Source organism: Urocampus carinirostris, chromosome 9, assembly GCF_059441175.1.
Source record: "Urocampus carinirostris isolate Australia breed hairy pipefish chromosome 9, RoL_Ucar_1.0, whole genome shotgun sequence".
NCBI lineage: Eukaryota > Metazoa > Chordata > Actinopteri > Syngnathiformes > Syngnathidae > Urocampus > Urocampus carinirostris.
In genome coordinates, this window is record NC_142357.1 from 8,510,271 (window position 1) to 8,536,864 (window position 26,594).

The window sequence follows — 26,594 nt, forward strand, 5'->3', positions numbered from 1 at the left end:
AACTTTGGTACCAGTCTGTATGTTACTGTTTTTTATTTTGAAAGCGTAAAAGGTGATTTCCCTACACTTTTACCTTGGCTGCATTTCAAGGTGGATTTCAACGCTGGTAGATAGTGGTGATTGTCACTGGGATACAGAATATTGCTGACATGCCAATGTCCCTTTGGGTAGCAACTGCAAACAAAGTGTTTACTATTCTGAAAGTTTTCCTCCACGCAGTAGGCAAGAATAGTGCGCCCCCGACAATTGTTTAAAAAGCACACAGCCCGAAACATTCATCCACTCATTGGAAAATGGTTATGCTGCACAAAAGCATTAACTCAATAAGTTTTAGTGTTCTATATTTAAGATCATAACTACTGGCTAAGATCTTTTCTCTAGAGTGCAGTCCAAGGGGGCATAAGAGGAAGGCAGAAAAACAACTTGGCCGACAGCATCAAGGAATGGACTGGTGCCAACTTTGCCACGACTCCAAACAGGCCAGGAACCGTCAGCAGAGAAAGCTGTCAAGAGTTGCCTCTTCAGGAGGTTATATCTGATCCCCTCAATAGATCTATTTTCCTTAACCAAAATGCTACTCATCAAACATTAGAATATCATTGCACCCAACTACATACTAAATTTACTTAATTTCAAAATGAGAAGTGAGACCACAGCAATATGTCATTTTAGGCAATTTTGATAAGGGAATAAAACAGAACCACTTGCAAGTTTTTTTTTTTTAATTCATTTATTGCTCATATAAACGCTCTCTAAACAATTGTCGGTAAAAATAAAATCTATCAATAATTATCATAAATAAAATAAATCACAATGTCTTTTACATGGCATTATATTGCACAATTATAAGCCTTAACAACAATCACAGAGCAAAAATGTTGCTCATCTTTTGTGTAGCAGGAATGTTGAGAGGTTCCTTTCACCACACTTGTCACTGACCTGAACCTCCTTTGTTTTGCTTCAATTCAAGAACTTCTATGTAGAATTAATTTGAACAAAATGACTCAACAACCAACTTGTTTTTTTCCGTCTGAGATTTACATCAAGAACAGATGTAGGTTGCAATACAGCTCTAGCTTTTGTTCCTTATGATAGAAAATTGAGTCTCAGTTTTAAAATGGTAACTCAAACAATGATTTTGTGTGAATGTCAATCATTAGAAACAGATGTAAGAATTTGAGTGCAAATTGTATAAAATATATTAAGTTAGTAGGCCTTTGAATAACATCGCCAGCACATAATTTTCTCACTTCAAAATCAAGTTTCGGAAGTGGAATCAGCAAGAGGTGCACCGTAACTGCTTTGTACTGGTCAGTTATGAAGAAATAATCCGTTAACTTCAGAAAAGCTTTTTCTCCTCTTCTTACAAGATGTATGCAACCACTTCCAAGGAAATAACTAAACATGTCTTTGTAATTGACAAATATTAATACTTTTGGTCATGTAGCCTTCATAGTCGGCTCATCTTCAAGGCTCATCGTGTGCTCTGGACAAACTACAATCTGTGCAAAAGACCTGTGAAATACAAGCACTGGATCTGAATGTTGATTTTGTCAACGTTGAAAGATGAAAAAAATCTTCCTTCCGGGCAACAAACATTTAACTCTTCGTGAAGGATAGACATCAAAAAAGACGGATGAAGAATGTGTGGCAAGGCTTGAAGACTGTCAAAACTTGAACCCCGTTTTTACCATTTTTTTTCTTAGTGCTCTCTGTATCAGGTTCTGAAAGAAAAGACAAAATTCCTTAAAAATAGATACAACAGAAACATTCACGAAAAGTGTGAAAACATACTTGTTCACATATTGTCAACCTCTATTCTGAGTTCCGAACACACTTCCTTAAGTAACATTTCCATCAAAACCTAAAAAACAGACAAAAAGTAGTATGCTTACAAGTACCTACTCAGCAACCAAAGGAAAACATTTACGGTTGCTGGCTAAATTGCTTAGTGTTCTTACATAGAGAAGATGTTTGTTGGCACTCGCTTCCTGCAGGGCATTGAAGACCTTGATGACTCCATAACGAGCATTCTGCTGGCCTACAAGGTTTGCTAAAGCATCTGTCAAGCAAAAGGTTATATAGTGGAAATGTTAATCCTCATGAATAAATCTTACCCCTTGCATTGACATACTGCTAAGGCAATCTTTATTTGCTACCTGGGATATTTTCAAGAAGTTTTTGTTGCGCTCGTTCCTTAGTTTCAGTGCGTTCAGTGTCAGATCGGACATTGATGTGTGGTGCCAGAATCCCGTTGGGCCAGAAAGTGTCCTTAAATATGTTGATGTAGCAGACCAACATCTGTTCAGAGAAAATCCAGTTCACCGTGTCCCTGATCTGTCTGAAAGACAAATTCATTAGATTAATATGTAGAAAACTGTTTTGAGTATTCTGGATTAAAAGTTTACAGTAATTCCCTGTTTTTCACAATGGTTTTGTTCTAAAAAAGTTCCACGATAGTCAAAACCTGTAAAGTAGAATTTGTTTTAATTTATTTGATATCAGTAACATATAATACATACAACTGTAACAGGATGTCAACTATACATCTATGGAAGTCTGCCGGAGGACATCAGGTCTGCAGGGACCATTGATACTTTTAAGGGGAGGCTCAAGACCCACTTTTTTAATATGGCTTTTATATGATAAAAAATAAATATTATCTGTTTAACTTTTAATATTTTATTGTATAATATTTTACTTTTATTTCATAATTTTATTTTTGTTTTGCGGTTGTTTTTATTTTTCATTGTCATTTTTATATTTCATTGTTTCCTCAATTGGGGGTACCACACTGTAGGGTGTGGTTCAAATGGCTGAAAATCCAGAGGCCGTTGGCTGCCATCCCTATCAGTGTGGATAAGCCTCCCTCAGGTCCCTTTCCTCACATCGATAGTCTGTGCCTTGCCATAATCATATCTTATTTTATCTCTATTACTACTCATTTTGATTGTATTGTATTTAAACTATTGTGTGTGCATGTGTTTGAGTTATTTTGGGTTGTCGGGGCGGGGAGGGTTTATGTTAGTGGGATTTTATTGTCTTGTTGTATGCTATGTTTTATACAGCATTTTGAATGACATTTTTTTTCCTTAAAAGTGCTTTATACATAAATTTGATTTGATTGGAAATAAAAACACAGAATTGGAGTTGAATAATTGGGCTTTATTGTCACTATACAATAGTACAATAAATGTTGTAGGGTTTCTTCTTTCAGTGTAAGAAAGCGATGTACAAAACGTCTGGCTAGCTCCACGCTAGCATCAGTGCTCATTGAAACTAAATACAAACATCATGTAGCATATGTAGCGGTTTCCCACGAATTGTAGCTCCAAGTTATCCGTTTTATGTGGAACAGACCTGGCCTTGTTGAGATACAGGCTCAGCAGATTTGTTACGTAGCCTAGGTGTAGCAGTAAGCCAGATCTGGGGATACACTAATGCTTTCTCTCCCGGCGCCACCTCAGGTTCTTCCCGGACTAGATAACAATCCATGTAGCACCCAGTGGTGGTCAGCATTTGTTTGCGCTCATTTGACTTTTGTCAGTCTGACTTAAATGAGGAATTTATTTTTAATGTAACGAGTCGCAAAAATACTAGCTGTCGCGGTGCTCCGCAGTTTGTTTTCGTGCGCGCACGCACACACACGCTCACGCATACTTCCCCAACCTAGCCATGTGATAGCATTTGCTGTGTGCTGTCTACTGCAGAACCAAATGCATGATACATTGATATCAACGACAATAAGACAATCAATCCAATTAAAAATCCGCAAATTATCAAAACCGCAAAAAAGTATACCAAGATACAGTGAGGGATTACTGTAATTGTTTTATAGCAATGACTTGTACTCACTTGTTGATAGTTCGTCCAAATGTCACCTGGACAAGTGCAATAAGAGTTTTCCTCACCCATTTAAACACTGTGAGATCAGCAGAAATACATGCATGTAAATTCAATATTAAGAAACACTCTTTCCATAGATGACATGTGACAAAAATACAAAAAAAAAAGTATCTCACTCACTTCCTCGTAGTTCAAATATTTCGCCAATGAGCATAAAGCAAGGCTCAGCGAGGGCATCTCTCCTCCCATCTGTCTCGTCACCGTAATCTGACAGGTCACTGTCATCATCTGCCTCCTCCTGTAAAACGCAACAATTTTGGCACTCACAATACAAAGGATTGTCAGACTTCCTGTAGGATTCGATACCTCTGTATGAGAAAAAAAATCCCCGGGAAGTTTCTCCAGGAAAGAAGCCAAAGAGAAAGAAGACTTCTTCTGAATGGACATCACCTTCAAGCAGAGACAATAGCAGAGGATAAATAAACTGTATTATTTCTCTCTTTAAATACAAATTTAATATTGACTATATTTGACAGCATGATTTCTGCTTTAAGATTTAAGTACGAAGAAAAAAAAGTTACCTTCAGATGTTCGGGAGATGGACTGAGGAAGGCATAAAGTGCTTCTGATTGACACAATCGCTCATCTGTCAGCAGACGCTGTAAACATTCGTACCAAACATTAAAAACACGGGCTCCCTCAGCCAAAAAGATCCAATTGAGATATTCTGGTCAATCACATTGCACTGCTATTACTTTGAACAGCACTGAATGTAAAATAGCTTATATAGTATTTATTTGAAAGACCTTGTTTTCTCCATTGTCTAACATTCCTTGGAGAAGAGAGATTGTAATCCCATTGCATACACAACGTTTTGCGATTTTGGTCAGCGATGTTTGTTGATTTGATCAATCATTGCACAAATATGGTAATATACCATAAAACTCAAGTAGTATTTCACATCTATAGTTACTTTTTTAGGTGCACCTTATAGTCCAGAAAATAGCGTACTAATTATTTATTGCATATTAATCTGGGTGAACATTTTGTCATTCAGTGCATGAGTAACAAAACACCAACACTTCAAGAAATTATTTGTTAAAAATATATTCTAGCTGACAATTTATTATTATTTAAAGTGTGTTTGTATTAATTTATCATGCTTACCTGTAAAAATGTATTAAGCTGAATTTTGCTCTTGTCCAAAAACTTTTGGTCAATAGATTTGAAGGGGAGTTTACTGAGGGATGGTAATTGAAGTTTCTTCAAGGACGGAAAACACTGAGGGGAAAAGGACTGAAATTAATGGTGCAATAATATTGTACATTACACTACTTCCTAAAGTGATGTATTGCCACATACATTCATGTGATTTTATTACCTCAGTCAGCTTACGGTGCAATATGTGAAATTCAGGAAGTTTTCTTTGGACACTCCAGCGGCTGTTTATCATCTCCTCACACTCCAAAAGGTCAACACACACATTGTAGCATGCTACCGTTTCTCCGCCTTCTTCTGAGGCCTGAAGCAGTCAGACACTTATTAGTCTAAAATAAAAATCTCAGTTTCAAAACTATCCTACACATTAAACACAAAACCATGTGTTGTCATCTGTGTGGTTCTTCTATTTTATGCAGGCCATTTCTTGCTCAGTGCAACAATACAATTATCTCTTGCAAGGTTGCAAGGCTTATTTTTCCAAAGTATTTTTGGTTAATTTCTAATAAAAGAATGTGGTATCTTAGAAACCCTATGATAAAGTATAGATTATACCCAAAAGGAATTACTTCAGCAGTAGTAATCGTAGCCCTCCAATGTCCCAAGTTTTCACACCACCAGTCAGTCCTGATAATATGTTGCTGAAGTTCACTGTACTCTCTCTCCATGGCTCCTATTTCTTCCTTCAATTTGCTCACTATCTAAAAAGACAAAATACTGTTTAGATGGTTTCCTTCGTTATAACAGCAATCATCATTATTCTTATTTCCTTACCCTTTTATCAGGTTTAGGTGCATTCTGAATAGAGCCCAGGGCTTGTCTCTTATATTCCAATTTGTCATGCAGTTGGCGAAGTTTAGTGGCAGCATAGCTGGCCTGTTCATTGATTCCTTTGCTGCCTTCATCACACACCTCCTCCCCTGCATCCAGACCCCGACACTACAACGCAACACAACACAAAAGAATGAGTCCATGATGTTCAAATTAAAATGCAGACGTTACACCAGAGAGAAATGTAAATACAAAGGAATGGGCAATTATGGGGCATTCATTTTAAGGAATCTGTGCATGCGTCTGACCCCTTCATCTTTCTCCTCAATGCTGGACTGTGATTGGCAGTGCTGCTCGTCTCGTTTAATCAGCCTTTCATAGAGATCCGAAACCAGAAAGGAAGGGTAATAACGTTCCCTCATCGTTTCAGCCACCTTTATGAGAACGACAGAATTGACCATGTAAAACCGTCTGACAGTTTTGAAGGGCGAAAAACGTCATAAAAGGACGATTGACCTGTTCCTGTAGTCTCACAAAGACTTGAGTTCCTCGATTTCCCACTAAACTTTGCTGGATCTCTTTCAGCAGAAACTTCTCTACCGGAATCTCTCTGCTTTCTACGAAGAACTTTTGGTAGATTTCTCCAACAATTTGGGGTACCTCATTCTGTTAAATGTAAAGAAAGAATTACGCACCCACACATGCTGTGCTGTATTTGTTATGCTAATAAATATTGTGACATGTGTTTCACCTTGTTAGCAGTTTTCAGTGTTTCCACCAACTCCCAGAAATGTATCAGAGCTCTCTTATCAACTCTCTCCATGTAATCTCTGAAATGTTCCCTATAACCTGGATTGCACAGGATGTCATCAAACAGGAGAATCTGAATGAGAGGATAAAGATTCGTTATAAAAATTGAATACATAGGGTTTGGTTGAATGACACGCACATTCACTGATATAAGCAGGGCAACCACTCAGGCTCCATAAAAAACACAAATGCTTCAGAGGAAAAAAATGTACCCTCTGGCTTAGAGGCTCATCACTGTCATCAGCCCCGCCATCTTCATTGTTCTCATAATTTGGTCCGCCAAGTAAACGGATTCGTTTCTCACATTGTTTCTTAGCAACAGTCAGTTGATTGATGTATCTTTTCATATCTCTGGCCCTTAGCAGATCTGCTTTCATGGCTGCTGATTCTTTGCCTTTACGCTCTGGGAGAGAAGAGCAGAAGAAAAGAGGAAGAAGCAGACACAAATTAACAGTAAGAAATTACTTAGTGTGCTCAAGAGATCATGCCCGGGTTATAACTCAATTACTGGTGGAATTTAATGGATTATTGCAGTTTGAGATTTTAAATGTATAAAAAACCTCAAGTCTTACGTTGATCTGGAAAGATAATTTGCCAAAAATAAAATCCTGTCGGCCACCTTTTGTTTACAGGTTGATATAAAAATAAAAGCGCTTAAACAAAAACACATCAGGGGGGAAAAGGGTCATTTTCGGGTCCACAGATGCCCCAAATTTGAAGGCAATCTTAACAAAAGAATAACATCTCCTTCATGAGGCTAAAAACTGAACAAGTAAATAACAAACTTGGGTAAACTGATGCAATAATTAAAAAAAAAAAAAAAAAGTTCCAACCCTTAAGTCAGAAAAACCCCAAATCTTAATGTAAAAGTAACTAACAACCTTTTTGTTTCTTGAGTTGAGGGAGGCTGCCAATGGTGGTGGCATGAATAATTTCTACCACTATCTGATACCTGTAGGGAAGAAAACTCAAGTTATATAAATACAGATCAATTTTGAGATCTCAGTACGGCTACAAAATTAAATATGTAGCAATATCCAACACGATATATTGATATTAGATTCAAGTCTTATGAGAAAGTGGTTCGTGAATGAGTCATACAACAACAATATAAAGTTAGCCAATATCTGGCTGGCACTAATGAGACAAAAAAGTGATGCGAATGTTTTTTTCTGAATTGACGTGTCTCTCATTGCCAAAAGAGCACGGTTTGCTGCCATGGTAACATAAGCCCACGACAGCAAGACGAGCAGTTAACACTGTTGGTTAAACATGGTTGTGCACTGCACTCACAGCAATTAGGGAAAATAACATGTTTTGCCTTACCTGCCAGCATATGTATTGTGCTTGAGTTGTGCATAATTTCAGGGTCATACCTGAGTTGTTTTAGGAAATTGACATCTGCAGAAGTTGATATCAGTTTTATGAAGTCTTCATAAGAGGCAGCGTAGGTGTAAGCTTTCTTCTGCTGCTCAGCCTGCTGCTCTCGCTGCTCCATTTGAGACAACAGCATCCGGTTTATAGAGTCGGGGTCGCTAAGAACTTCCACCAAAGGCTTCAACACTGCCGTACAAACACGCACAAGAATTAACGAGACCCTGCTATCATATTTTCTTGAGGAAAATAATTGAGGTACACTAGTGCTCAATGAGGTATGGGTGGCATTATCTCTAAATAAAATCAAAAATTTTATTTATACATAGAGTTTCCCTTTTTTGGAAATTTTGGTAAAAAAATGTATTGTGTGCTCGAGAATTCCAGACATTAGTTGACTTTGTTTACACTGGTACAAACGTAACAATTCTTGTTCAAGTGTCAAAGTTTAAGGAGGTTAAATGTCGAATATGGATACAATCAGGAGCCTTTTACACAATAATGCACTTCATCCAGTTGAAGACTTCTCAACTAAGCAAGTCAACAAGGACAATTCTTCAACCAGCTTAATACCTTTCAATAAACAAATAATGTCCCGTCAAGATGGGCCACAGTGACAAACTCAAACCTTGTACCCCTGCAATGCAAAACTCCACATTTTGAATAATCGCACTTCTTGACTTAACAGGTTACTAAGTCGTACATATAAACGACTGCTCAAGATTCAAAATACCTTTAGTCGTAATAACTTCTGTGAGGCAGCAGCGTAATGTGTGAGATTTTGCATCCTTTTGTGGCAGCAGACATAGCAGCAATATTCTGGCTACACAGCGGAGGTAGGCCAGCTCTGACTCAGGACTAACCAAACAAGGATGGAGAGGAAATGGCCGAGCTCCTTCATCTGGTCTGTCAGAACATTATAGAAGACACACAATCATTGAAAAATTATGTTTTTATTCTGTCATCTTAATATTATTAAAATAAACTTATATCACTATTGATATTCAGGACTGCATTGAGTCATGATGGAAACATTACATTGTAACTTATTTAAACTAAAGAACAATAAGAAAGCAAACATATTAAAATTGTAATTTTGCTCAATTTAGCATACGCAGAATAGACAACAAAAAAACCTTTTACACTAACTTTATTACACTAACTTATTTTAATTAACATAGGTAACATATGCCGTGTGTACCTTGCTGATGCAGCCTTGAGGTCAGTGAAGTGTGCATGTAAAATTCGGATGGTGTCATAACACACCACGTTAACAAGGTCTATTTCGGCAAGTCGACATCTCAACTGCCCAATCATCTGCCACCAGTCCTCTGACAACATGGAATACAACTGGCCCTCATCTCGACTCAAAGGAATGTACCAAGACAGAATGTAGTCCCGGTAGGCATAGTCCAACACTGAGAAGAGATTAAAAGTCTTGATCAAAAAAGAGCATTATCACAGCTGGAAACCATAAGGGTAAACATTTTTACATAACTGTAAGTCAAGGGTTAGCAACCTTTTTGAAGCCGAGAGCTACTCTTTGTTACTGATTGGCGCAAAGTGCTGCCATTTTGATATGCAATTCTAAAATAACAATTAATGTTTTTATTCTGTTGTAACTATGTTATTACCAGGTTTTGATCATTAGAAGTCACGCCAAGCACTAATGCATCATGTAATTTGGAAATCAAATTTAAGAGAAAATTGCTATTTTTCGAACATGCCAGTGGGCAACTCAGGTGTTCTTAGGGGGCTACCTGGTGCCACATTGGAGAGCCCTGCTGTAAGCTTTATGATAAGACAAGTGTTGAACATACGACATGCTTAGCTAAATTGTCTAAATGTAAGTCATTTTTTTTAAATAAGTTTCTGCATTCTTTTTTTATTTAATCCAGTCTGATGGGTTTTGCTCTATTGAATATGTTATTGAAAATCACCAATGGTCATTGAACTATCCTCAAGTTTAACTCTAGCAACCCTATAGCTACAACTAAAGTGAGCAGGCCCGTGAGTTCCGGTGTAGGTCAAATCAACACTAGGTTGAAAGTTGCTTGTTGAGATGTCTGACATGAGTTATAAATATTAGCAGCTCACATATATATGTTCTTATTTGACGTTTCTTTTTTTCATAAAATTTCTTCAATAAAGCAATTAAAATTGCATCGTCAGCTTTATCCCTGGCTATGTGTCAATCTCAAACAACATGTTATTCAATATGTCACAAAAGTGAGTATACCCCTCAAATTTCTGCAGATTTTATCATTGCGTTTAATTGAACACTGAAGAAACATCGCTTTGACACAATGGCAGTCTGTTTATCTTATACAGCAGTGTACATTTTGTTTTCCCATCAAAAAACTTAAAATATAGCCATTAATAGCTAAACCCCTGGTAACAAAAGTGAGTACAACCCAAAGTAAAAGTTGCTAAAGTTAAATATTTTTTGTGGCCAATATAATTTTGCAGAACCACCCTAAACCTACTGGCAATAATAGAGCTGGGGGATATTTGAGATCTTGTGCTTCTCCACCTTCCGCTTGAGGATGCCCCAAAGATGTTCTGTTGGGTTTAGATCTGGACACATGCTTGGCCAGTCCATCCCCTTTACCCTTAACCCATTTAGAAAAACTTTGGCCTTGTTGACAGACTTCTTTTCATTGTGTCAAAGTGATGTTTCTTCAGTGATGTTCTATTAAACATGAAATTAAATCTCTGCAGAAATGTGAGGGGTGTACTCAATTTTGTGACATACTGTACATTGAACAGGTGTTTGCATTTTTTATTGCGTAATATTGATAGGTTGGTAACCTTGTTCTGACTATCATTGAATCGTTTCATGTTCCAATTATCGTAATCTTTCATTATGTGTGAAATAAGGGTGGGGTGGTCAAAGACAAAGTCTTCAAGTTGTGTAATTTTTTAGCATCAATTGTGAATCGGGTTTTTTCTAAATGTGTGCAGAAGGTTTTAATAAATAGCCAATGTGTAAATAAGGAAGTAAGCTGTTTCTTAGTTTTGCAATTTATTTTGTAGGCGTTTTCCACAGCCCGATTTAGAAAATCCACATCTGACTGTGATGAGATGGAGGAACGAAGATCCATCCATTAGCAGTTTTTAAGAAACAGGTTGTGGTGACATTTAGCAGAGCCAATCTAACATTTTTGATCTCATCAGCAGTAGTAACAATAGACCGAGGGTTTATTATTAATGGTGTCAAGTAAGAGATAAAAATATAAATATGTTGGTAGTTTAAATTACAATACATTATACAGTAGTACACTGGTAACATTAGAAATGCAGGAAACAAAGCTAAGGGCTTATATTGTACGGACAGGATGTTTATGAAAATATAAGTATGGTCATAATAATGGATAGTTAATAATTAATAGCAAACACTGAAATATCTTGTTATTTAGGTGTTTAATTGTGTCATCGATGATAGTGTCATAAATAACAATCCTAAACTTGACCATAGCATTTAATTTCTATTTACCTTCTTTTAGGGCTCTGTCCAAATTATGTGAAACCACCACCTTTCGACTCTGGCTTGATTCTTGTATCGGGGCAACAAATCGAGTCTGCGGAAAAAAAAAAATCACCAGCTTATTTCCTGAATCAGCGACCACCCATATAACCCCCTCCCACTGACTCCCCCAAAATGGGGCAGGGTTGAAATATATGGGTGACAATAAATAAACAAATATTATAGAACTACAATAAGAGTTTTTTTCCTATTGCAGAAATATAAATCCTAGTCATCAAAAATCAAGCACACAGTTTTTGCCTGACAGCAGACACTGTTGCTTCCTTAAAATGCATGGACCAAATTGCACAAGCCTGGTCTTTGTTGAATAGACATGCTCCTTTTTGAAAAATATGTTTAAGTTAAAGTCTTGAGATTTAGAGTAACCAGACAGAAAATAATGCATTAATTTAGTTCAGCACCACAATAAAATCTCTGACATCGAGTAGACCAAAACCCAACCTTGACCGGGTCAAGTTGACCAAAGAAACTTCCACACCTCACCTAAAATGTACCACAAAAGGTAACAATTCTAAAATGATTATTTTGATTGTGCAAGTCTGGCACAAAAAGGTTCCTGGCATTTTTCATGTAACCAGTCACAGAATTCATCTTCATAAGCAATCTACGATAACGCTGTTGTCTGCTAACAGTGACTCGAACGATCCGGATCAGAGAGAAAATGGGCAAAACAAGATCTGTCTAACAAAAGTTTTTTTGTTATTTTTTTACCCCTTACAAAAATTGTTATATATGTCGAAGTGTCCTTGGGCAAGACACTGAATCCCTAATGCCCCCAATAAGCAGGTCGGCGCCTTGCATGACTGCATGGCCGCTATTGGTTTGTGAGTGTGTGTGTGAATGGGTAAGTGTGAAGCACATTGTAAAGCGCTTTGGGAGGTCTTCATTGACTTGAAAAGTGCTTTATAAATGCAGACCATTTACCATTCATATATAAAATGCGGAGAAAACCTGTTAATTGACAGGTATTTTTTTCCCAACATAAGGGGCTCCTGGAGTAAAATGGGGGAAATATATCAATCTACAAGAGATCAGCCCATTAGACCACATGGACAGCAAGTGTACACAATGTAGTGCCAAAACATTGTCTTAATTTAAGAGCTTACCATGAGCTTGTTGAAGAACTCCAACTGCTGGAGAGAATGCTTTCTGTGTCTATTGAAACAGCTGACTTTTAAAGGACTCTTCCTAATAAGCAGAACAAAGCTCCCGGCCAAGAAACACAGCAGGGCGAATGACACATAAATGAAAAGCTTCAAGAAGAATGAGGTCAGGGACAGGCCTCCCCATGAAAGCTGGAACACTACTGCTGCCACCACACCCAGCAAAAAAGCTGGGACAAATCGGAAAGAGGAGCTAAGAGATGATGAGGAAGAGCTGGCGAACATGGGCCCCTCTCCCGCACTGCTGCTCCTTCTAGTCTGTTTTGTTGTGGTAGATGAGGGAATGGGCATACTGCGACCCCACCATCCGTATATGTTTCACTAATGGCTGGGCAGAAAACCTGATCCTCTTGTCCAGATGACGACTCGGAGAGGTGGGTGTACTCTTTTTGACCCTCAGCTACAACATTGTGTTCAAGAAGCGGCATCCCCACTCCCGCATCTCCTGACCGACCTACTCTTGTATATGCCCCGATCTAAACATCGGGCCACCCGGCGACAACAGCCAAGAAGATCCGTCACTTGAGTCATCCACAATATGTTCCTCTCCCCGGCGCCACGTTTGACCTTGAATGATCGATAGTGGCATACGTCTTGCAGGTTGATAGCCGACCGAAGGAGATGAATGGATCGAAAAGTACCGTCACCTTGGAGACAAATAAGGAGGTAGCTTAGCGGTGATAGCGATAGACCAACACACACCGTTAGTTTTTGACTAAAATCCAAAAACATAAACATTAAATAATAATAACTATTGAACCCATATAGAGTTAGCCATTAAGCTAACTGTAACAAATTACAATACTAGCCAACTAGCATCCTCTTTTGACAAGCAAGTCAACACCAGCTAACATTAGCTTCTTCTATATCCTTTAAAACGAACAGTCGTCAACATTACAGTCACACTCCTTTGTCAAATAACAATTATTAAAGATAATTTATTTACATTCTAACTTTTGTTCAAGTGGCTTGGATCCAGCGAAAAATTCCCTCCGGCAAATCGCAACAACAAGATGTTGTTTTTCATCGAGCTCCAGCTGAACGACAATCTGTCTGAACGCGAGAGGGTGTCAGCCAATCAGCTATGGTGTTAGCACCAGATGGTGTGTCTGTTTTAAATGTCAGCGCACTCCAAGCGGACGGTACAGCCCAGCTCACAGTAACCGAGTAACGGAGAGATCCATCCATCCATCCATCCATCCATCCATCCATCCATCCATCCATCCATCCATCCATCCATCCATCCATCCATCCATCCATCCATCCATCCATCCATCCATATACGTTTCAAATGCTTATCCTTTCTTTTTTAACTTCCCTCTTATTGTGATTCTTTTTTCTTTTGAACACATAAAAATTGCAGTTTTGGGGACCATCTACTCGAATCAAGTCCAGTCTTTATTGTTCAGAATTGGTGTCCTTCATTTCACACACCACAGGAAATGGTGCCCCTATGACCCCAGTGGTTAAGGGATCCAACCAACCAACCAACCAACCAACCAACCAACCAACCAACCAACCAACCAACCAACCAACCAACCAACCAACCGGGCCACCAATTCACCCAGCCAACCAACAAACCAACCAACCACCCGAGCCACCAATTCACCCAGCCAACCAAACAACCAAAAAAACAACCAACCAAAAAACCAACCGACCGACCGACCTACCGACCAACCGACCAACCAACCAACCAAAAGTCCTTTTCAGTATTGTTGCAGAACACCCCCAAAAATCACCCCCTATTTTTGGGGAAATAATCAGTGTTTATCTTTTCTAAGGAAAATATGATTATCTAAACTATCTAAACTATCTATCTATCTATCTATCTATCTATCTATCTATCTATCTATCTATCTATCTATCTATCTATCTATCTATCTATCTATCTATCTATCTATCTATCTATCTATCTATCTATCTATCTATCTATCTATCTATCTATCTATCTATCCATCTATCCATCCATCCATCCATCCATCCATCCATCCATCCATCCATCCATCCATCCATCCATCCATCCATCCATCTATCTATCTATCTATCTATCTATCTATCTATCTATCTATCTATCTATCTATCTATCTATCTATCTATCTATCTATCTATCTATCTATCTATCTATCTATCTATCTATCTATCTATCTATCTATCTATCTATCTATCTATCTATCTATCTATCTCGGTGTCCTTGACTCTCTAACCTTTTAACTCTAACTTCCTCACCAACCGATTCCAGGGAGAACTCCATAAATTGTAACGTTGGTCTAAATCCAGCAGATGGCAGTACAATTTATTTTTTGTATAAAGAAAGTCACATACAGAACTCTCCATTGATCATTTTAAAACCTAAGTTTTCCACACTTGATATACATTATCAGAGATGTGCACTTATATAAAAAATACAATAGATAGCCACCATTTGGGTTTGGAATCAGGTGCTGTGGAATGCTCTTCCCCCTGAGATCCGATCTGCAATCTCAGTGGAAATGTTTAAATCTAAACTTAAAACTCACTTCTACTCCATTGCATATGAATAATAACCTACTCTTCTTGTCGGCTGAAAAATAGTCTGTGTAACATAGTGTACTAATCTGTGAAGCCCTTAGAGACTTATTGTGATTAAGGGCTATACAAATAAAAATGACTTGAGACTTGACTAGATGCAGTGTCAGGCCTTTGTGTAATTTACCACACTTCCAAGCTACCAGAGTTCAGAATTGAAATGAAACATACAAAAACCACCAACCAAGCAATATTTGCATGTCGTTATCTAGAGAAGCCCAGGAATAAGTGTGTCTATTTTTTCTGAAGATGGATCATCGCATGATGGGTGGTTGTATCCCTTCATCACTAGGGCCGTAGGGGCACCATTTCCTGTGGTGCGTCCTGGGAAAGTACAGCCGGGTGGTGCCCATCAATTTTTTTGAAGAACAATTTAATGTGTATTCCCCGTTCCCGTCACTAACAGGTTCCTCCCTCATTGTAGAGAAAAAAATGGCACACATTCAAATCGGTTCGAAAGTGAATCCTCCTCAAGTCTCTTTTTTCCTGATCTGAAAGTACCATTGCATAACTTCATTGGGTAATAAATAAGTTTCCGAATCACTATTTCTAACATCTAAGTTTCACTCGAGGGACACCTCAATTTTATCTAAATATCATTATAATCGTCATTGTTTAGTAAACTTTAATATATAATATGAAACAATAGTGTATATTGGCAGAGTTTATGTGAACTTGTTGATTGTATCCTTGAAGGCATTTCACACACAGCTAATGCTGTAAATTTGTAACATACCAGAATATGTTGCACTTAGAAGTAAGATCGGGAATAAAAAAAAACCCAGACCAAGCTCCATCCAGGCCTGTTGGTATTAAAGCCCGATCTAGTTTGAGCCCGACCAGTCAACTTGATTTGCCGGACTGGCCCAAAGCAAACCTGAAATTTCATGTTTTATTTATGAGAACTTGGGATGAGGTGAGGTGATTTATGATAACAAATGAAAGCCTGTCTTTGTTAAACAAGACTGAATAAACACTTTACATCTTTTATATTTCTGTGACTGCAGAAGTCACATCAACCGACAGTTTTCCATCATTGACAGATTTGTTTAAGCGTTAACAGAAAAATTATGAGGTCGTCCATCATTTTGCCATTGAAAATTTGGCGATAGACCACAGCAGCAGAATGTCCTTAAGAATCTAGCGGGGCACTTTACTAGACAAAGAGGCAGAGAGACAAAGAAGAATAATGATACATGGTTATAAACATTTATGTATTAAAAGAAAAAGTCAGCAAGAGATCATTCCAGTACAAATGTAAAATGTAATGATTGACAATTTTATGTAATGATTGACAATTTTAGGCCTGAAATTCAGTTCAGGTTGGGCTCGGGCATGAGGTCTTCCCCCTGGTTGCACGCTTACGTTTTATAGCATTATGCAAAATTAATATTTCCTGGAATATTGGCTCTCCTTTTTATCAACTCTTTATTAACCAAGTATCATACAGACAGCCTGGATTTTTTTTGTTAATCTGGTCATGAAAGAGTGACAGAGTGGCCTTTTTTTTTCAGAACAACCCAAATTTTCAATACCTGGAAATATCTGCCATACATACGTGTTAAGACAATGTAATAACAGTTTAAAATGAAAAACAAAATGAAAAACGGACTCGGATTTTTCAGGATTTTAATGATTTGGACTCGGACTTCATTAAGGCTCTGGATTGTTGTGGGCGTGTCATGGTTGACGCGCCTCTGCAACATCGCGTGGACATCGGGGACAGTGCCTCTGGACTGGCAGACTGGGGTGGTGGTTCCCGTCTTTAAGGAGGGGGACCGGAGAGTGTGTTCCAACTACAGGGGAATCACACTTCTCAGCCTCCCTGGTAAGGTCTATTCAGGGGTACTGGAGAGGAGGGTCCGCCAGGAAGTCGAATCTCGGATTCAGGAGGAACAGTGTGGTTTTCGTCCTGGCCGTGGAACACTGGACCAGCTCTATACACTCTTCAGGGTCTTTGAGGGTGCATGGGAGTTTACCTGTCCGGTCTACATGTGTTTTGTGGACTTGGAGAAGGCATTCGACCGTGTTCCTCGGGAGGCCCTGTGGGGGGTGCTTCGGGAGTATGGGGTACCGCACAGTCTTATCCGGGCTGTGCGGTCCCTGTATGCCCGGTGCCAGAGTCTGGTCCGCATTGCCGGCAGTAAGTCGGATTCGTTCCCGGTGAGGGTTGGGCTCCGTCAGGGCTGCCCTTTGTCACCGATTCTGTTCATAACTTTTATGGACAGAATTTCTAGGCGCAGCCTTGGCGGGGATGGAGTCCGGTTTGGGGGCCTCAGCATTGCGTCACTGCTTTTTGCAGATGACGTGGTGCTGTTGGCTTCCTCAGGCCGTGATCTTCAGCTCTCGCTGGAGCGATTCGCAGCCGAGTGTGAAGCGGCCGGGATGGGGATCAGCACCTCCAAGTCTGAGGCCATGGTTCTCAGTCGGAAAAGGGTGGTATGCTCCTTCCGGGTCGGGGAGGAGGTCTTGCGCCAAGTGGAGGAGTTCAAGTATCTTGGGGTCTTGTTCACGAGTGAGGGTAGAATGGAACGGGAGATCGACAGACGGGTCGGTGCAGTGTCTGCCGTCATTCGGACCCTGTACCAGTCTGTCGTGGTGAAGAGGGAGCTGAGCTGAAAGGCAAAGCTCTCGATCTACCGGTCGATCTACGTTCCTACCCTCACCTATGGTTATGAACTTTTGGTCATGACCGAAAGAACTCGATCCCGGATACAAGTGGCCGAAATGAGTTTCCTCCGCAGGGTGGCTGGGTTCTCCCTTAGAGATAAGGTTAGAAGCTCAGTCATCCGGGAGGGACTCGGTGTAGAGCCACTGCTCCTCCGCGTTGAGAGGAGCCAGTTGAGGTGGCTCGGGCATCTAATAAGGATGCCTCCTGGACGCCTCCCTCAGGAGGTGTTCCGGGCATGTCCCACCGGCAGGAGGTCCCGGGGGCGGCCCAGGACACGTTGGAGAGACTATGTCTCTCGGCTGGCTTGGGAACGCCTCGGGGTTCCGTCGGATGAGCTGGAGGAGGTGGCTGGGGATAGGGACGTCTGGGCTTCCCTTTTAACGACCCGACCTCGGATAAGCGGAAGACAATGGATGGATGGATGGATAATGATTTGGAGACTTGAACTGAACATAAACACATTGTAAGACAACATAAATTGGAAATATGAACTGTTTAAAAAATATCCAACACGTTTTTGAGTCTTGCTCTCTCAATTGTCCATATATTGTCAACTATTTTTCATCATGACGAGGCGTTTAATGGGCTTGTGTAAAGCAATTCCTGGAGACATAGACCCACATCATACATGAACCATCAGTATCCCAATTCATTGCCCCTTTGATAAACAAAACTAATATAGTAATGTCCAAAGAATTCAAATGTTTTTTTTGTATTGCCTGCAGATAACAAAAAATGCTTTACAAAATGCATTACTTATTATATTTGTGTCATTTCTTTTATGTGATTGGTCCGTTGCCACACGACACACGCGGATGCCTGTGAGATACCTTTGTGGGAAGTTGCAGCCAACTTGTGAGTGTCTTGGAGAACTACTTCAACAACCGTATTTTCCACACTTTAGGGCGCACCTCAAAGCTTTTTTTTTTTCAAAAGCTGACCATGCGGCTTATAATACAGTGCGCCTTATATATGGATCAATATTGAGTCGCAAGGTCTCGCAACTAAGAGGCAAGCAGCCACCGACGAGATTTTCCCCCGTAGGATAAGTGGTGTATGACGGGATATTTATTTATATATATATATATATATATATATATATATATATATATATATATATATATATATATATATATATATATATATATATATATATATATATATATATATATATATATATACACATATACACCGGCATTTCATTTCGTAACCAATGTGTCAATCATCATTTGAATCTGTCACTATTGGCTAAAGTTGTTCAGAGGTAAAGGAGGCGGGTCCTTTTTAGCATTTACTGGCTCATGCAAAAAACAAAGCCTGTAATTGGTCGAAAAACATGTGAATCACAAGTTTGGTTGATCAACGGCTGGGAGAAAGCATTTTTTACCAGTCTGTATCTGTAAAGAGGAATTATGGGGCTAACAGACAGCTAGCAACGTCCATCATACAAAGATGCTTCTCGGCAGATTTTTTTCTCTTATCATTGCGTGTTTTGGAGTATGTAAATATTTTACATGGTTGGATTTACTACACTCACAGATGTAAGAAGACCATGGTTGCGTATTATTATTGAATGTGATGGCTGCAAGATGACTTTGGTGAGCTACCTTGGCTTAATATTTTTACAGCATCTTGTTTCAGACTGATCTTGATGTTTCTGTGATGCGTCTAATTTTAAAAAAATTCAATTCAAAGCGTTTATTGTCATGTGCACAGTAAAGAACCACGTTTCCCTGCACAATGAAATTCTTACTTTGCTGTCCACACAGTTGCCAGTGAAAAAGAAAATAGAAACTAAGAAATGGTTGGCTTTTCTTGAATCCCAAGAGTTTAACCTTCCTAATGATATGTGGAATGATGCATTTGAGTGATTGGTGAAATCGTACAAACGCCGTGTCCGTAAGTGGCTGAAACACGTATTTGCTTCTTTGCAAGCCGTCAGAATGTTAAGGGGTTAAAAAGTTTGACTGAACTATCTGACTGTTTTGTTGACGTTCTCACCATAGCACCTCATAGTCCGGTGCGCCTTATGTATGGAGAATACATGACAAAAAACTATTTTTGGGGGGTGCGCCTTATAACCCGGTGTTCCTTATAGTGCAGAAAATACGGTAATATGGATTTTTTTTCAAATCGCTGCAAAACCAGTAAACCGTTCGAATTTTCTCTTTTGCTCAACGGTTGCGGAGTAACAATAATTTATACAGCGCTTGTTAAACTGGGGAGGTGGAGCCCCCGTGGGAATTTGAGGGTTAAGGATAATGGTTTTAAGCATTTTTCATACATCTAAAATAATGTTGCAACTGAAATACTTGGTCACATAATCTGCAGTGGTCGTTTTTGTTACGAACACCACGCCCATCCTGATGAGCTTAGCGGGAAATTCACTGCAAACAGATAAACTTGAGTATCGCGTAATGCAAATTGTCAAATAGGTGCCACAAAAAGTAAACAGATGCAAGTGTCAACAAAGGGCAGCGCTCCAGTTCACACAAAACATAATCTTCTTTTCATCCCCAAGGCGATTCCTTTAGTGTGAACAAGACCTTGAAGCCATCACGAAGATAACACATCGAAAAGATAAGGCATACATCGCAGGATTTTCCCCGAGCAGTATGGACACGCTGAGCTTTCAACGGTGGACGAGGGAGGGGTCAGTTGTAGCTTTTGGGAAGAGGTCAGGCCTCTTGCAGACTTTTCTAAAGCAGATTAACCTGATACTTGAATAAACAAAAACAAAAGTGATGAATCCCCAAACATCTCAGGCTTGGCTGATGACTCAAACATTGGGCCTATTGATCTCCACTCAAGCATCCCACGGGAGTAGTTCCCTCTCTCACTGGGGGCCCTTCGACAAGGCCAACACACACAGCAGAACAAATGGAGTAATGACTTCTTCGTGGTGGTTTGCTGTTTTAACAAGGTGTGGGCCATAAAATATCTCTTAGCCTAATGATGAGGTCCGCTTGATCATCAATTGAGATCATGGAACATATTACCTGAGAGCTGTTGGGTTTTTCCCCTACATATCAGTTTTGGCATTGTTAAAGCAGGAATCTACCATGCTTGGTATTCACTTTTTTCTTGGTTTAAGATAATTAATAATATTAGAAGATATAGTGATAACATATTTTTTTTCTAAAAGCAGATCACGTTATTCAAAATATAGTTTTATTATGCTAATATAGTTAGCATAAAGTGGATGATGCATTCACGCAACTTAAAATAACTTTTTTCTAGTAATAATATTACCTTTGTACATGCTATGCCATTCTTTATTAAAATGGATCTACACTTTGCATCATGTGATATGAGGCATAAACATATTGCAATACTTACAAAACAAAAGTAGCTTTATGTTAGTGTTTGAACATCTCTTTCGGTTTTTGGGGTGTAAGAAACTCAAGTTTACAATCGATTAAAATAGAACCTACCAGAAGTTTATCCATATTATCCATAAGGGAAAGTGTGTAATATTTAGTTCCTCCTAGCTGTACAAAAAATATTTAGTTTAAAAAAAAAAAAAGTAAACATTGATTTGTATAAAAGCAAAAATACATGAACTATCATTCCAATGGTAATTTTATATTCATAGGTCGAGAAATTTGTATTTCTTTTACACAGCAGAATCTATACCAAGTCGTTGTTGCCATGTTTGTCTGGCATCTTGCTGCTATACATTGACATCAAACGCAGTTGTTACGTTCAAAAAAGGACCCTTGATAGGCAAAATCTATGATGTAGAAACCATTTTTTTTACAATCATTATACAATTACATACTCTATTTCACACTGGAGCCAAACAGAAAACTATTTTTTAACCTAAACTATTTGTTTAACAAATAAAAGTCGTTTTTTTTTTTGTTTTTAAAAATAAATACAGTAACATCAAAAATTAATAAGCAGGGAGACCGTTTAGCTAATCAAAATGCCGAACGTAATACTAATGTGTGAAGTAGCAACCCCATTCTGTCCTTCCAATCCCACGTTAAGAATATTACTAGAAAAAGCTTTGGATATTGACAAATGTAATCCCACCCAAAGCGACTCAGTCAAAAATGTAGGTGTCACATTTGATCCCAATCTGCAGCAAGGCTTTTAATTAAGACAAAGAAAGTTTGATCACATTACCCCAGATTTTAGCTAACCTGCATTGACTCCCTGTAAGCTTAAGATGTGATTTTAAGGTTCTGTTGGTAGTATACAAAATCATAAATTGACTTTCTCCCTCATATCTTTCAGATTTAATTTCCCCCTATGTTCCGGTCCGGAGCCTTCGGTCTGAAAACGCAAAACTACTAGTGATCCCAAGAGCCAAGAAAAGATCTGCAGGTTCAAGAGTGTTCTCCATTCCAGCCCCGGTGCTGTGGAATGCTCTGAGATTTGATCTGCAACCTCAGTGAAACTGTTTAAATCTAGGCTTAAAACACAATTATGTTCTGTAGCTTATGAACAACCTATATTCCAGGTTGACAATATCTGTGTATAGTTTGTCACTGCAATATCCGTTGGAGCTTGGTCTTCTTGGTGGATCACCTCATGTGCGGTCCCTTCTCAAGGTATCTTCATTTTAGTTTTTCCCTGCTCTCATGTAGGTTTTAGATCAGGGTATGGTGTAATAATAGTCCGTAGTTACCAATAATCTGTGGCAAAAATAAAAAGGCAAAAATATTTATAAAGTAGAGCTTAGAGAACGGCAAAAGTTATAGGAATGATTTAGGGCTATGACGATTAGGAATTTCTGGATATAATTGTCACACAAAGAATCACAATTAACTGTGCTATGTGCAATTACTGTTTACTTTTCCCCTCTCCAATATATGCTACTATGTTAATACTATGATAATATGAGCTTAACATTACATATACTGTATGCCTTAAAAAAGGGCAATTTATTGGTCAAGAAATCAAGTCAATAAATAATCAAATCAATTTTAACTTAACATTCTGTGACTTTCCCTAAAACAATTGAAACAGTCCGGGATTCCAGCCTGTTAAAGTAAACTCTGTTGAGGAGAAATGCACAGGTAAGGTAACAGGTTGTTGGGTCTTAACTTTAACATAACTTTTAATAAAAAATTTGGGGATTGCACAGATGAGAAAAAAATACTCTATTTTCAACTCGCACACCTAAAGTGAACACAGCAGCAGAGCAGATAAGTCTCTTTTCTTCGTTTCATGTTTGACGATTTCAACACATTTAAAGTGAATGCAGCAGACTATTTTTTGCTTCAAGATCTTAAGCTTTGAAAACAAAGACTAGGAATGGTAAAAGGAGGTATGTACGAAAAAAAGACGTACATCACAAATGTGCTCAGACGAAAATGTAATATTTGTGACAGTTCTAATAATGGAGCAATGAAAGAATACTGCATCGTAAGACTAGTGCCATGAAAAGTAGAGCAATAACATTTAGCAACTACAGTAAAAAATCCCAAATAAGTCGCAAGATATATATTTTCAGTTTTGCACTAATGCCTTGTACTGTAATTGTGCACAAAAACCGGAATATGTTCTTAATCACCAGCGTATGAGGAATTTCTAAAACGAAAAGAAAGGTAAAACATTGTATTGAATTCCCATAAAGACAAAAATAAACAACTTGGCGAGATCAAAAAACAGACCATCCCTCATGCTCCGGGCTTCCGCATGCTGGCTCTTTTTCGATACCTGCAACAGGCCTTAAATGTCAGCTTTCAAAAATCAAAATACAGTACTGTCGATTTGGCATATGTGATCTAGATTACAGAAAAAAAAAAACAAGAGCAATGTTGTGTTCTTTTTAGTCATCTGATTCAGACATCAAACATTTAGTGCAGGGAAGACTTGCCACTTGATAGGAAGTTAAGCAGTTACAAATATCCATTCTAATCAGATTAGTCATTTTGTATTTTAAGACACGGTCCAAGGTAAGGTCCACCTTTTCCTTAAATCCATTATTTTTGTTGTTTTGGGTTATATGTAAAAGGAAACCTGAAGAGCTTTTTGTCCTCTTAGCTTAGAATCCTACAAACTTGATTAATTTCATCAAAAACAACTTTTTTTTTGTTTTTTTGCAGCTTTTAAATAAAAAAACACTGTATAAAACACATTTTTAGTACAAACAAATCTGAAAAATAGTCTGTTGTCCACAAAAGGACCATGGGCCATAGATTGGTAGTGATCACATGTACTGTAAGTTCTCCTCATTATCTTATAAATCAATAATGGAGATGCAAATTTATTGTGATAATTTTACAAGTCTATTTAGACGTAGGTACAGATAAGTATATAAATTTAGATGCCGAATGATAATGGTTTTGAGAACATACTTGCATTTTATGTGCATTGATTTAAATCTGATACCTCAGCGATACATGAGGAAAACAATAACTCAAGCTTATACAATTTTTCTTGCTTGTTTTTACATGCACAAGTTATATTTACAAGAATATTTGTTTATAAAGGGACCGTTGCATCCAATTGTTTTTAAAACAAACAAAACGTATAAATACATACATTTAATTATAAACGAAAACTTTAATTCAAGGGTACTGAAGCAAAGTAATCTAATATCTCCCTTTCTACGCACTAGATATGATAAATTTGCTTTGAAAACCCCCAAATACATAAGTGCTTGTTCAAAAGTACTTTTATTTGTATGAAATGTGATCTTGATGAATAAATTTAAGAAATGATCAAGAAAATGGCAAGCACAGAAAAATATAGCCATTTGTTTGAATGACCATGAGCGCAACGCAAAATATAGTTTTCATGGAAACACTGGCGATAAAATCAATAACAACAATACATTTCTGTTCGTATTACTCAGTTAGTAACATATACACTACAGTACTGCCACTTTGAAGTCACCCAGACAATTTTGTGTTTTCTATGAAAAAGTCTAGATATGTAGATATTCAAATGTGCTTGTCGTCTTGTTTTGTTGTGCCTCCCACTTTTCCTTCTACTCTGGTTAAAACCCGTTTGTGCTGTTCTCTGAAGGGAGTAGTACACACTGTTGGAGGATATAGTCTGTCCCTTGGCATATTCTTGCATGGAACAGCCTTTTTTTCTTAGAACAAGAATACACTCGAGTTTAACGCAAAATTTAAAATGTTCAGGCCAGTCTGACTGTTTAATCACACCCACAAATGTGATCCTGCGGATACTCGACTAGCTCAAAGGAAGGTCAGTTTTATACCAGCTAAACTCTGATAACATAATTTTACAAGGGTTTCTAATCATCCACCAGCTTTCTAACGCAGGTTACAAAGACAATTACTATTAGTACTGGTTGCTGAATATTTGCTTTGATACAACTATGTTGATATTGCATTATAAACCATGCATTTACAACTAGTCATTTACCACTTTGTATGGGGTGTATTTGTGAATAGTTTAATGCTATTTCTATTGGAAAAAAATTAAGTCATTTTTACGCGACCCTAAACTTTTGAACGACAGTGTATATACTGCATATATATATATATATATATATATATATATATATATATATATATATATATATATATATATATATATATATATATATATATATATATATATATATATATATATATATAATATGTATATATACAATTTTGTTGATGCCATACGTAGTGCGCGTTATGTGCGTTTTGGGGAATACGGCCCTGCTTACTATTTCCCAAAATGTTTTTAGTACATGATTGTCACTTTATGCAAGGAGTGTGGTAGGATGTGGAAATAAAATAGCAGTTTCCTGTTCCTCGCCGCCTTTCACCTGAGAAGGAGATTTACAACATGATCCGACAGCCAATTACGAAACAACTCTTAGGTGTACCTCGCTATTGCCACCCCATTGCATGAAAAGATCCCAATACACTTGTAATTAGAATGCACAAGGGGAAAGCCCAACCGCGGGCCTGAAGACATGTCTGTTATGTGTTTTGCAAGCATTTCACTTTTGAACTTTACCTGGAAAGGTACCAAGAGGGAATCAAAACAGAAAAGACACACCTAAGGTTGAAATCTTCAGGTCGCAATTTCAAAGGGTGGGATGTGTGCTTGTGTGTACGTGTATGAAAGAGACAGATAGAGTGAATTCCGTTCACTGCAAATCTTTACCTTTTCTAACCGGTATCGTCATGGTCAAACCCTTCACAAAAGGTAACCTGAGCCCAAATAGCACTTGGAAAGAAACTGTAAAAATAAAACTTGGAGGTCTGGACTGAAACCGTGTCAATCTTCGCTTAAGAGGTTTGTGAAGTGTCGCTTTTCGGCCTATCCCGACAAGAACATCAATCATGAGTGTGGCAGCACCACACACGCTTACATTCACAAAGATGATGGCAAGATAATTGCACAGCTCAATAATGAGGGTTTCCAATTTTTAAAGCATAGCATGTACCGTGCCTTGTAAAAGTATTATTTTTTGTAAGGTGAACCTATGCCCCATTCTCAGGTCTTTTGGAGATGCCAACAGATTTTTTTGCCAGATTTGCCCTGCATTTGGCTCCATCTATCTTCCCATCAACTCTAACGGTCTTTCTAGTCCCTGCTGAAGAAAAAGCAATTCCAGATTATGATGCTGCCGACACCATGTTTGACAGTGGGGATGGTGTGTTCAGAGGAATGTGCAGTGTTGTTCTTACACCAAAAGTACCTG

General features: G+C 38.3%; 1 protein-coding gene across 2 annotated transcripts; it reads right to left on the reverse strand.

Annotated features, from left to right (window-relative positions):
• Window positions 1-1,534: 1,534 nt before the first annotated feature.
• snx25 (sorting nexin 25) lies at window positions 1,535-13,813 on the reverse strand. Of its 2 annotated transcripts, none has more exons than XM_088344451.1 (23): window positions 13,676-13,813; window positions 13,188-13,376; window positions 11,516-11,600; window positions 9,221-9,437; window positions 8,753-8,925; window positions 8,022-8,208; window positions 7,527-7,597; window positions 6,858-7,048; window positions 6,587-6,718; window positions 6,352-6,501; window positions 6,144-6,269; window positions 5,839-6,003; window positions 5,634-5,765; window positions 5,228-5,368; window positions 5,014-5,127; window positions 4,428-4,505; window positions 4,213-4,296; window positions 4,027-4,144; window positions 3,856-3,922; window positions 2,160-2,341; window positions 1,962-2,062; window positions 1,795-1,864; window positions 1,535-1,724 (listed from the first exon to the last, which is right to left on the reverse strand). In XM_088344451.1, the coding sequence occupies exons 4-22, from the start codon at window positions 9,358-9,360 to the stop codon at window positions 1,799-1,801; spliced, it is 2,418 nt and encodes an 805-aa protein (XP_088200577.1). In that variant the 5' UTR covers window positions 9,361-9,437; window positions 11,516-11,600; window positions 13,188-13,376; window positions 13,676-13,813; the 3' UTR covers window positions 1,535-1,724; window positions 1,795-1,798. The 2 variants fall into 2 exon arrangements, with proteins under 2 accessions (XP_088200577.1, XP_088200576.1); XM_088344450.1 differs by having other exon boundaries at window positions 12,673-13,376.
• Window positions 13,814-26,594: the final 12,781 nt, after the last annotated feature.